Source organism: Haliotis asinina, chromosome 7 (assembly GCF_037392515.1).
Source record: "Haliotis asinina isolate JCU_RB_2024 chromosome 7, JCU_Hal_asi_v2, whole genome shotgun sequence".
NCBI classification, from domain to species: domain Eukaryota; kingdom Metazoa; phylum Mollusca; class Gastropoda; order Lepetellida; family Haliotidae; genus Haliotis; species Haliotis asinina.
Genome location: NC_090286.1, coordinates 29,634,693 through 29,647,811, shown reverse-complemented (window position 1 = coordinate 29,647,811; position 13,119 = coordinate 29,634,693). Strand labels below are relative to the sequence as shown.

General features: G+C 37.3%; 1 protein-coding gene across 1 annotated transcript in view; it reads right to left on the bottom strand.

Moving 5' to 3' along the window:
- LOC137290542 (adhesion G protein-coupled receptor L4-like) overlaps positions 1-12,338 on the bottom strand; it is a 69,332-nt gene extending 56,994 nt beyond the window's left edge. The window contains exon 1 of the mRNA XM_067821573.1: positions 12,192-12,338. Within this exon, the coding sequence (XP_067677674.1) occupies positions 12,192-12,312 (121 nt within the window). The 5' untranslated portion in view covers positions 12,313-12,338. The remainder of the gene's footprint in view (positions 1-12,191) is intronic.
- Between the last annotated feature and the right edge of the window lie 781 nt (positions 12,339-13,119).

The window sequence follows — 13,119 nt, the reverse complement described above, 5'->3', positions numbered from 1 at the left end:
TCATTTATTGTTCTATAATGGCCATGAAATGTCACTCACATGGCTGAGATGAGATACTAATAAAAGACCACCAAGGTAGCTTATATTCATTTCATGATAAATTGACCTTCTCCTACTTCACTAAGACAGTCTTTACTGCATTTGTGGGATTTGCTCTACTGTAGATATGTCCTCATTGCAAAAGTCAATGGTTTGTCTGGACTAGTTTCGTGTATTTAGAAACCAACGTCACATGACCTGAATATTACCCAGTATTGCGTTAAACAACGAACACTCATACGCACTATAGACATTTTCCTGACATATTATTCCAACCATATGCAGTCGGGTAGGCAATAGAGTAAGAGGCCCAGGTGCAAAGGTCTACTTTAAAAATGTGCATTTCCTCAGTTGGAACGATAAGACTGCTTAAATATGTCATCGGCTGTTTAAGACGTCATAAAATGATAACATGATATCTGTGTGTGGATGCTGTTTTTCTAAATTGTCTCGCTTAAAATGAAGAATAAGATGGAAAAAACGATCGAAACAATTACGGATTAACTGTGTCTCGAGAATCAGTGGTGATAGGACCTCGTAGTTACGGTCATTCTTTTTTTTGGATCCTAAACATGTAATCCGTGATTCCACGAACCTCTTTAACTTGTCTGAAAATATTACATACATCCTCCTCCTATCAGTCTCCTGTCGATATCGACAGTGAACCAGTCCCCTTTCATGTTCCCCTTTAGGAATTTCGGAGGCATCTCTTTCCAGCATTATCTTCATCAGGCTCTTGGCCTCTTTGAAGGCCAGATTTCTAAACGCGTTATTTCTGACACCTTGATAAGAGCAATCTTCGGTCAGATGGCACGAACCTGATATAACGGACATACATAAACAGCTAAAATGGTTTGGAGGTTGGTGACTGAAGACGTCATGAAAACACTTCACGGTCTCAAAGCATCCTTTGTTGAAAGTCCATACCTTGTCTCTATGCTGTTTAATAAATCACTTTCACTTTTATATACCGGGTTAAACAACTCTGGCATGGAGATTACAGCTGATTTATTATATACAGCACGTTTATGTCACTTCCATCGTAGACACTACTCTAGAAATCCTAATGAGCGGCAGTACCAAGGTTAAAAGCACACTTCCGTCAGGCTTGATATTTGATGTAGACTCTTGAAACTATGTTCCACATGTTATTAATTATACATTTAGATTTAGTTTCAACATAAACATATAAAATAGTATATCATATTTCAATCATAGAAAAATACTCGGTCGCAACGTCTTTAATTATTATACTTATCCTTAGATCTACAGAGCGGCGTTGAACAACAAACAAAAGTCTACAATGTTTGTTGATACCGATTGTCAATCACGACACTGTTCATCTGTGCTTAGCACTCTGCTAGAAAACGGTTATATTTACTGTTTGATTCCATTAATGCTATGTTGGGCTAAGTTAGCGTTTAAACAGTTCAGTCGCAGGAACCATTTTGTCTCTCTATGATTCTATTGAACTGCAGTCAAATCACATCGATACTCGCACTTCGTCAATTAATTTGGAGGGGCATTAATTTGAGAATTTACAATAGTTAATATAAATGTGTCAAACGGGTGTATGCTCTTGTCCTTTAACCATCGTGAAATTAAATGAAACCTGTCGCACTGGTTGGTAACATTTAGCTGACGCTGTAAACTAAGTCTATTGCACTGCGTCAGTTGCCTCTGTGATTTACTTCCTAAGCAGCTTGCAACAACTGGCTATCGTATATACACGGTCTCATACTGCAGCCATAATGCTTTTGTATGGTGTCGAATGATAGATGGTGTACTACCTGAACCGTTCTTGTCTTGAAACGTGTTGAAAGCATGATTTGATACAAACATAATCTTTACTTTGGAAACATGAAAATAACCATTGTTCTTCTCAATGAATAATGTTAATACTTTTTGTCAGGAACTTCGGAATCACATTCCACTTACCACACACATTCTATTATTCAAATGTACGCTTATAAATGATAAAATAAAGTCTTAACGGTACAAATGGCCATGTCTAAAATATATGTGCTTGAGGAACTATACTGATGGTAAGAAATAACTGAACAGAAATCAGTTGGTTATTTGGCATTTGTGTGTTTGTGCGTTCTTTAACACTGCTCTCGGCTTCATCATGTCATATGATGATGCCCTATGAATAGTCCGGAGTCTGGACCAGACAAACCAGTGATTGATATTATGAACAAAAGTGTAAACACAGAGGTATTTACACAAAACAACCTTTTTTCGTTTTTAAGGATTCGATTTGTTAAGAACAGGTCGATATTTCATGACATTACAAACTATCAAACTTGACTGTCGCATTTTCAGCTATAACTACAATCTGTCAGTGAAACAGTTCATGTTCTTTTTAGTGTATTTCTCAGGGTGCCAAAATGACATTTTAAATCATCTGTCTCTACAAAATATGAACGGGGTATGAACACTGTCATCATTAATCAAGTCAAGTCAAGTCAAGTAGGCTATTTGTACAAACATATCTACACAAAGTATTCAATACATGACTACACTTTGAATTCATTAGCTGTCTCAATTTTGAATATTTACATTGTTGTGAAACGTACATGGTACATAACGCTGTCATAAATTACTGCAGTGTTTCCATACAAGGATAAAATGATATTTATCTTCAATTCCATTGTCACACAACTGACATAATCGCTGACTTAATTTAATTCCCATATACCTTCCCTCTTTAACTTTTAATTTTAAAATTCCACTCAAGCGCTTCTTAAACATCTTAAAAAGTACTTTTAACAAATTGTTCTACAAACATCAGGCGGGCTTTCAGCGAGCCCACTGTACTGTACATCAACTTATAGAAATTAAACATAATGTATCTTCATCGCTTGATAACAAAGAAAACAATTTTATGGTAATTTGTGGTCTAACTAAATTAGCTTGCTAGTTATATAAGCAAACGTACTCAATACGTTTATGAATGGCACATTATCTCATTCGAGAACACTACAAGCTGGAGTCCCACAGGGTCCAGTTTTGGTTCTCTTTCTTTTCATTGCGTATGTGAACGAAATAGCCTATATACTAAATTGATTGTTTGCTGATGACACATCACTAGGGGCACCTTCCAATAACATGCAATCATTTAGTAACTATGAATTATTTCAAGCTTCTTAAGTGGCATAAATTCCAAAATATACTTCTCGTGATCACTTGTTTTTTCAAACTCGTTGGGAAATCCTTAGTGAACGTAAAAGAAAAAGAAACGGTGCTTCTTTTATAAGATTATAAACTGAGGTACAATGCAAGTCCGCTTAAATACAATTTGTTTAGAACTAATTTAAGATGAGAAGCTTCTCGTACCTCTGGTTCTCCTCATGACATTATTTTTTAGAATGTTATTTGCATACAGCGACAACGTAAAGATTTGTTTATAAATGTAAATTCTGTCGTTCACCCATTCTGCACACCCATTAAACCAGATTTATTGATATTTGATCATATTGCACTATTTCCATATGTAATTGAATTACTTTGAATGACTTTCAATTACTTTGATGACTTTGTTGATCATCTAGTCTGTCATTGATCCAGAAACAAATATATCCAAGAAACATAGGATAGGATATGTGGTAAGGCTCAATTTCCACAATTTAAGAAAATGAAGAAAGTCTCAGGGTTCCTTTTTCATGATATTTTACTTTTAATCATGTTGAACTGTTATTGTACAGACCAGCTGTTCTATTGATTCTCTTACAGATTTAATAACAATTATTTACATACTGATACTACCCATATTAAAATTTGTTACATAACATGAAACCAAAACTAGAACGTCATATGAACAAAAACGTCACTTAACGCCAAATGGATTTACATGAAGAAGAAGAAGAAGAAGAAGAAGAAGGGTTTATTTGTATAAGGCCATACGACCCATAGAACAAGATGGTACAATAGTGATCTTGGTTACCAGTTTCATTAAACAACGCTAACAGGAGCAGAATAAACATGTTCTAAGTACTTGACAAAGTTATTTATGATATTAATGTCTGATGATGTACATATGCTATGGAGGGAATAATAGTATCCATGGACCGTTTTCGGAATGTAATGCCGACGCATATCCTCATGGCGTTTACAAATATAAACAATATGAATTTCATCCTCGATACTTTTACAGTGTTTGCATAACACAGTGTCGTCATTGCAAGAGGCAATACTTCGTCTAGCATATTTGATACCAAGTGCACTAGATCCTGATCTGAATAACGTGAAAAGACGTTTAAGTCTATTACTTATGTTCAGTCATAGATATTTTTCACAAGTCAGCAGCGATTTATGTGATTTGTAAAACGACAGCGAAGGAGCATCTAGGGAAAGATGCCACTCTTGCATGGAGCAGTTGTTAATTCTTTCGGTAAACATATATAGAAACATTTTTGCATCGCCAACATCTTGGGAAATCCAAGCAGTACCAAAACCATAATGAAATAACAAATCACTGACGTGACGAGCCCATATCATGTTGCACGTTTGACTGAATTCAACAGATAATAGGAATTGATAACATTGATATGGATATCTACTTGGATGCATTCTTAATAATCTCAGCCAGTATTTAATACATTTGACATAATAAACATTGCTTAAGGGTGCCCTCCCACATTCCCCATATGCAACAGCATTAGATGATCTGTAACTAATCTGAAGTAAGAATTTGCAAAATTTTCGATGGATAATTTCAATACTTTCTCTCTTTTTAAAACCCCATATCTCGGCATCATATGTTAGAATTGGTACAATTTTTTTATCAAAGATGTACAATCCTTCTGAGGGTGACATGTCGTATCGTCTTATAAATGACTTGATCGGCCACAGTGCCTTATTAGCTTGATCGGATAATGTTTTACATGCCCTAGTCCAAATCAGTTTTGGAGTTATCATAAGTCCTAAATACTTATAAATATTGACAGTTTCCATCTGGGTACCATTATAAAACCATTTTTCATGTTTGGACAATGGGCCACCCATTTTAAAGACAACAATTTTACCTTTATCAGTATTAATATCCATGCCCCATTGATGTGAATATATATGTAAGGCGTCAATGCGACGCTGTAATCTTACGACAGTATCGGCAATCAAAACCAGATCATCTGCAAATAAGAGAGCAATGATATTCAACATATTTTCAGAGATAAATATACCATCATCAAACTTGGTTTCTAATATCGATACAAGTTCATTGATATATAAAGAGAATAGTACAGGACTAAGGACACAGCCTTGCCGAACCCCACAGGTTAAACAGCATTATATGGTGCGTGTTTTCAAACAATACCAAAATCTGCATCAACATATGACAAAGGACCAGCCGATGCTTTGTGGGAATGTTGACAATTGAAATAACAGTGTTTTACAGGACGTTTTTACAACATAACAACATGTATATTAGTAGCACGTCTGTGCAATGAATGTTATTGTTATCTAGACAATAGGCTATAACCGTAAAGGGAGAACATAAAAAATATGGGACATATGCAATAAATGGTCTTTGTATACTGTCACTGCTTTGACACAAATAATCCTATCTGACGCAGTCGGCACGAGTAATTGCTCACAATAGTTCTTAGAGAGGGTGAATGAAGAACGGGGGAACGTGACGGTCTAAAGATTCCTAACAAAACAGTAAGAGTGAGCTCTTAGACACGTTTCACAACTTAACGGGTGACAGCAATGTAAACATGTTTGATAAACTGACGGGGATTGCTGCTGATTGGGATTGCTTTCCAATTTATATGGACGTATATTATTTGGCTTGAGTGATACAATGATCCAAAGTCTATAATGCTAATATATGGCAATTACGATCATATCAGAGATAAGATCGATATGTGGAAAGGAACCTGGAAGTTTCATCTCTGAATATATATACTTTTGCTTGTAACAAATAACCCCATTTAAATTGAAAAGGAACCCCAAGGAGACCAGAGATTAAGGAATCGGGGAAATCTTGACTTGCTTCATTTAGGACTTTAGCATTGCGGGGAGAGGTTGGCTGTAGAGAAAATGATGTGGTTAAGGGATTGTTGGGAAGACTATTCAGGAGGAAGATGAATCAGAAAGAGATACAGAGACATCGACTTGCAACCATCAATACGTCCTCATCATTCACTTCAACTGGACATGCTTTAGATTCGTGAAAAAATATCACCACAGCACGAAATTTTAACAGACGCTTAAAACTTCCACTGATGACCTGGGTGTAAGGTCAGGTCAAAGGTTTCAGGTCAATTGAATGTCAACAAACAAGAGAAGACATCAAAGAGGCAGACGATGAGGCCATCTGGCTATATCGTGATTGCGACATGTTTTGACTGTTTGGGGAGACTGATGTTCTTAATTGGAATCCTTAGTAAACACGCCCAAGACATGACGGTTTGGTTCATTTTGGAACGCTCATGAATCGTGTTGGGAATACGCGCAAGAAGATTGCACAGCTCACAAGGCAGGTCACTGATAATGTTCCTGTCTACAACCGTAAAGGCAAGGCGTTGAGAACAGGATGTTTGTTGATTAGTATTTTCAGCAAATAAGAAAAAATATATATACAAGCTAAGTTTTTATGAAAAATATAACGCATTTTCATTTTATGTTTGTTTATTACGAAGGTTATAAAATTCAAATCCTCAAAACAAGTTGCACAAAGTTGTCTGTAAAGATGACGCTGATGACAAAAATAATGCCCATTACTTTCCATATGTTGACTTTGGATGTGTTCCCGTGATATATTCTGGGTTGCACAATGTACTCTGTTCTTTTTTACATACGGTGAGTGTTGTCTCTTGAATTTTATTGTAATCGCATATATCAAGAATTTAAGGATTTCTAAAATAAATTTTACTGAAATTTTGCAAAGAGGTGGTGTGCGGAGATATTCGTGTGTTGAATAAAAGATAACATGCATAACCCTTTTATTGTTTGATGACGGGGTTAAGTGACAGAATATGCATATGCTTTGCTACAAAAGAATTTAGGGCAGTACTTGAAAGCCCATAAATCGATTTTAATAACCAAGCCCCCCTTTACTGCTAGCTGACAGCAGTTAAAGCTGAGGAAATCACGCGAATATTTCCAAGACCGTTTCGTAATATAATCAACAGAGAAGGGGTCTTGTTACCACAAAACAATGAAAAAGCTGATTCCATCCTTGTCGAACGAAGCACTTAGAGGACTGGGTGGTCAAACTTCGTTGGTTGCTGTTGCTCAAACAATCACTGGTTTGTCTGGTCCGATTCAAATATCCACAGGCCGCTGAAATATCACTGAGTGTGGTTTTCAGCAAGAAAAACCAAACAATGTAACGAATAGATTATAACATGCACATGTATCAACATTCATAGGGTTGGTTTAATTCTAAATATATCCCTTTGCTTCTACCCATTACGAAAAGCAAATGTTTACGGATGGGTTTTTTCGTTTTTTAAAGAAATTATTCAGTTCATGTGTATTTCAAATATTCGCCGAATGAATAATTGAGACATGCATTTCCCACTTTGTCAATAAGATATTCACACGCGTTTCCTCACAGCAATCCCCAAGAAGCTCGGCCCGTCACGGGCAGTGGTTCAACGTGATACAATATCTGTCATGCTTTGCCTGTCAGGATGAGGTGACTGTTCTTCACTTCCTAATAACATAGCCAGCCGGAAAGGCTTTCGACTTGGGATGTGGTAATGCTAAACCACTTTAGAGATGTGGCCACAGTTTAACGCTGCCATACACTGAGCACTGTTAAATGTGATTAATGCATTTGAAACTTAAATAGTTGCAGTTGAAAAACAATATTGTCACGTTTCAATCGCAGATCTCGCTACAAATACTATCATTATACTACAGAGTTGTTAATGATATGTGGCAGTCGGGTAGCCTAGTGGTTGAAGTGTTCTCTCGTGTCACAAAATACTCGGATTCGATTCTACACGTTAGTACAGTATCCCAACCGTGGTATTTTCTCTGATATTGCTAAAAGCGAAGAAGCGATGAAAAACTATATTCACTCTTTAACTGTTGGCTGACTGATGAACAATTGCCCTTGACAAGTATTCGCCAGCTCACCACACACACACCACACACACACACACACAGAGAGAGAGAGAGAGAGAGGGAGAGAGACAAAATAAATATAACCTGGCATCATATTTTAAGAAAATGGTTAACTTTCCAAATCAGATTTCAGATAAACTGACATTTGGCCTTGATTATCCGTAGACATTATCCTGACAATCCTAACACTTAAATAGAGATAAACATACCCTCGATAATCAGCGAGCCCTGGGAATGTATGTGCTGGTTTGGTTGGTTTGTTGTTTAATGCCACGCTCAGCAATATTCCTCTTATATGGAGGCAGTCTGCAAATCGAGTCTGGACCAGACAATTCAGTGATCAACATCACCAGCATCTATCTTAGCAAATGGGACACGATGATGTTTGTGAACCAAGTCAGCGACCCTGGCCACTCTATCCCATCATTCTCCTCTTACGACAAGCATAGGATACTGAAGATCACAGGTGGGTGTGTATTGCTCGTTTGATAAAAAAAAACCCTCCATCTTTCCTATGGGCCTATTCAGTAACCAATTCCCAAATGACAAACTGACGTTTTGTACATTAAATGTAAATAATTGGTGTCTCACCCCGACAAACGATATTACATAAAGTACATGAGACCACACAGCTGTGAATATACTATACAGGAAGAGAAACGCAAGTTTCGAAAAAAATGAAACCTCATAAAAGAAAGTGTTCATGTTTATGTCTTCTGCTTAAAAAAATGATAAAAAACGGTTGCGTTTCTTTTGCTGTTGAGTAGATACGTTTGAAGGACGACATAAAGACTAACAACTAGTCTCTGAAATGAACACATTTTACTGAAAAAAATCATAGTAAAATAATATAATGAAATGGAGCCCAGAGACTTCCTTCAATTTCAGACCTGAAGTTAGGGGAATCTAGACTTGCCACATATTCTAGACTTGGATGGGCCTTGTTGGATATATTTGCCTAAGGGTCTGTACGACAGACTAGACGACATATGCACATGCATGACTCTGTATGTCTGGTATCAGCGTGCCCTGTATCCTAAATCACTATAAACCCAGCTTTCTTCCGGGGTGTAGCCAGAAGGTGTAAAACAATAAAAAAAAGTTTTATTGTCATTCTCTAGTTTTATATATGTCAGTTGCCGTCGGGGAATGGTAGGTTACGTCGTGTAAAATAATATCTCGCCTACCATGATCATAGTGCAGATAAATACATGGACATGTATAAGGGCAGTAAACTGCAGTTAAAACGAATTCTTGCTCGTTATGACCGTTCTTCATTATATGTATTTCGAGTAAAATATAGAAGAGACAATGGTCAAAAACAGTTCAGTAAGTCATGTCAGTAAGTTTGTTATGAAAGTTCTTTACTGTATGTCGGTCATCTGAATCATACAGTTTTAGAATGAGTAAGTGAGATTAATTTTAAGTCGCTTTTAGCAATATTCCAGAAATATGACGACGGGTGACACCAAAAATGGACTTCACACATTGCACTCGTGGGGAGAATCGAACCTGGTTACGGAGTGACGAGCGAACGCTTTTACCACTAGGCCACCGAGTAGTAAGTCAGTTGGTTTAACGCTGAAAAGCTATTTCAGTTATAAAACAGTGCATTAGCTCAATGCTGGAGAAAAGAGATAAAGAGCAACCCTGGGTTCGAACACACAAATTCAGGTCCTGGGGTAGCTAAGGGACGCAACTCTGCATAAAAAGCTGAACGGCTGGGTCGGCCCTGTCCCATGTTGAAGAAATAGGCATCAGTTCAAATATTCTAATGTCTTCAGTCTATATAACTTTAGTTGTATAGGAAATCCATTGAAACAGTGAAGATCCAGAGTCGACTTGATCTTCAATAACCCATGCCTGTCGTCAAAGACGACTAACGGGATTGAGCGGTCAGGCTCGCTGGCCTGGTTGACACATATCCCAGTTGCGTAGATCGATGCTCACACTGTTGATCACTGGATTGTCTGGTCCAGACTTGATTATTTACAGACATACATCTGGAATATTGCTGAGTGCGGCATAAAACTGAACTCACTCACCCAATCACTTGTAATTGCTTAAATTTTAGCTTTGACCAGCTGATCAGTTACGTGCACCTAATCTCTGACTCATCGCAATGTACAACAGGCAGCAGGTAATAGCTCAAGGATAAGTACGTAAATAACACATAAAAATATACCTAGGTGCAAATTAAAATACACAGTTATTAGTATGGATACATATTTAACACACTGGTGATTGCACCGATCTTTCTTACTGTACCTTGTTGGCAGCTAAAAAAGATGATTGTGATGATGCTGATGCTATGATGACGATGATAATGATAATGAAGATAATGATTATGATGATGATCAGGAGGAGGAGGTGGAAGAGGATTGTGGGGGTAGTGGTCTGCTACGACTGATACTAATGACATTAATAATATCTACAAGTATTATACAAATGGCAATCATAACTGATAATGTTAATAATTAATAACATAGTAATCCTAACTCCATGTTTATCTGAATGTCAAAGTACATAAAGAGTAACGTAACTGTGAGGTCAAGTAAGCTGTCACCCCGTGCCATATAATGATGATGATGATGATGATGATGATGATGATGATGATGATGGTGGTGGTGGTGGTGGTGGTGGTGATGCTGATGTAAGGTGTTTGTGTTGGTGTTTGTGGTGGAGGTTGTCTACTAACGATATCAATAATAATTATAAGTAATCCTACCAGCGCGTGTATCTAAAGGTCAATGCGAGTAAACAGTAACGTGACGTCGAGGTCAGCTGTCACCGTCGTACCACATGGTGATGCTGTAAAGGCCATAACATCGTTGTTGTCGGCAGGGTCTGCTACATAGGGCTGGAAGTCGTGACAATGTCAGATCCAGCGGACCGTGAACGGAGTAATATAATAGAGCGTTTACGTCAAACATGAACATGACACCTGACTAATAAAGGCGTGTAGCGTATTTTGTAACACTCTCTATAATTCCACTGTTTCCTCTCTGCCACAAGTGCCGCCCTCTTATACTCCTTCCCGTAGGACCTCTGCTACATTGAATGTGTGCCTTTTCCGCTTTATAGGAAAGACGACCTTTCACAACGTAAGATTTATGCTGACTTGATTGGCTGCTGAGATGTCGACATTTATTTGTTAATAATAATTAATAGACAATTAAAAATAAATAAATCCTCCAGTGAGGAAATAACTAATAATAAATAACCATAAAGAAATACTTTATGAAAATGTATAATTCAAAATATTTTAAGACACACGCATATATATATATATATATATATATATATATATATATATATATATATGCGTGTCAATATCCCTACGAGTCTTTAAAAATATTATTATAGAGTTGTTCATTTTCCCAAAATATGGTAATACTTCATTTTTCAGTTGTTTATTTCATGTTTACTAGGAATATGATACCATGAGTATATGGGTTTTTTATGATATGGTGCCAAATATATGTTTATTTGTCTGTTTCATGTCAGTGTCATGACTAGTGTCAGAAAAGTGAAACCTTCTTGCGTTTAAATGATTTGGAAAGGCATCACGTCAGAGCCTGGTAGGACACGTTCGTTGTACATGTCGATATCAAGACTATCAGTTTAACAAGAAACAAACAGATCTAACTATCAGTGTTCAATGAGCTGTGATTCTCGTTACACAAACCTGTGTATGTTTTGAAAGGGCTGCCCCTCCTTCAGGCGTAAACTTACGGATCATTTACTTGTTCTAAGGGACAAAGAACTGTTATGATCTCAATGGGACAGCCTGTAGCTCTGTGTATGACTCATACATTCTGAGATAATGAACTTATTAGATATTAACATGAATCAATTTCGTCTGGATGTGAAATTGAACAGCACTAATGTGAATTAACAGACAGATAAAATCAACATTGTGCATTGTCATTAATCAAAAAGACTTCAAAATACAAATAATCCTTGTTGCCATGACAATGCACATGCTTGATTCGGAGAACCATCTTGGCGCCAATGTCACGTGGGAGTTGCAATATGAAATTGACATGAAATGTACACATTTTACTTACCTCCATATGGGAATATTACAAGAACACATATCACACAGTATATCCACGAGCTATCCATTTTGCTTATAGTTAGAAATCGACGACTACTTGCATTAGCGCTCGCTCGCTTCCTCACGCTCATATAACTGAGCGCCGAGCGGTGTTGGATTACCCGATCTTTAATTGGCTCCGTGACGGAGGCGTCACGTGACTCTGCAGGGCGTGCGGTGAGAGCGAGTGAACGCTTCCATGAGACTTCGCTATTGACGGGAAATGATTACACAAAGAAAGATGACAGTCGGGAATAACCGACACAGCATTGTGTTTGTCAACGTATTAGACGTACGTGTGTGGTCTGTTTCACGGGAAGAAGTGAAGGCCCCAGGATTCCATAATTCATTCTCGAGCAACAGTTATGAGTAACAAGCATATCGATTTGTTATTACTTATCCAAGTTTATTTGAAAAAAAAAATAATACGACTCGAAATGATCCTTCAGAGCATCAAATTGTAAGCAATGCCCGAGCATCATTGAAACGAGGCTCAGTGACTTAATTTTTTTCTTTGCATCGTCAGTATTGCAGCCATGTACCTATGAGTGATTGAGTTTAGTTTTACGCCGCAGTCAGCAGTATCCCAGCTATGAGGTGGATTTCTGTACATAATCAAGTCCGGGCCTGACTACCGTCACTCCCTTCTTGCGACAAGCATGGGTTCCTGGACATTAAGTATCACCCGGATCTTCAACGGTCCTTACAGTGATGGGAACAAGGTAGATGTTTATGCGATATCTGTCAAATAAGGACAGTAAAACAGTGAGGTAAATTGCATTTTTTAAATGTACAACAAACCATGTCAATAAAAAAATTTTCACGGGAGTATTTATTATAAATCAAAACTAGGTTATATAAAAGTAGTAACGAAAGCAAAACATGTCTAAGGGAATCAG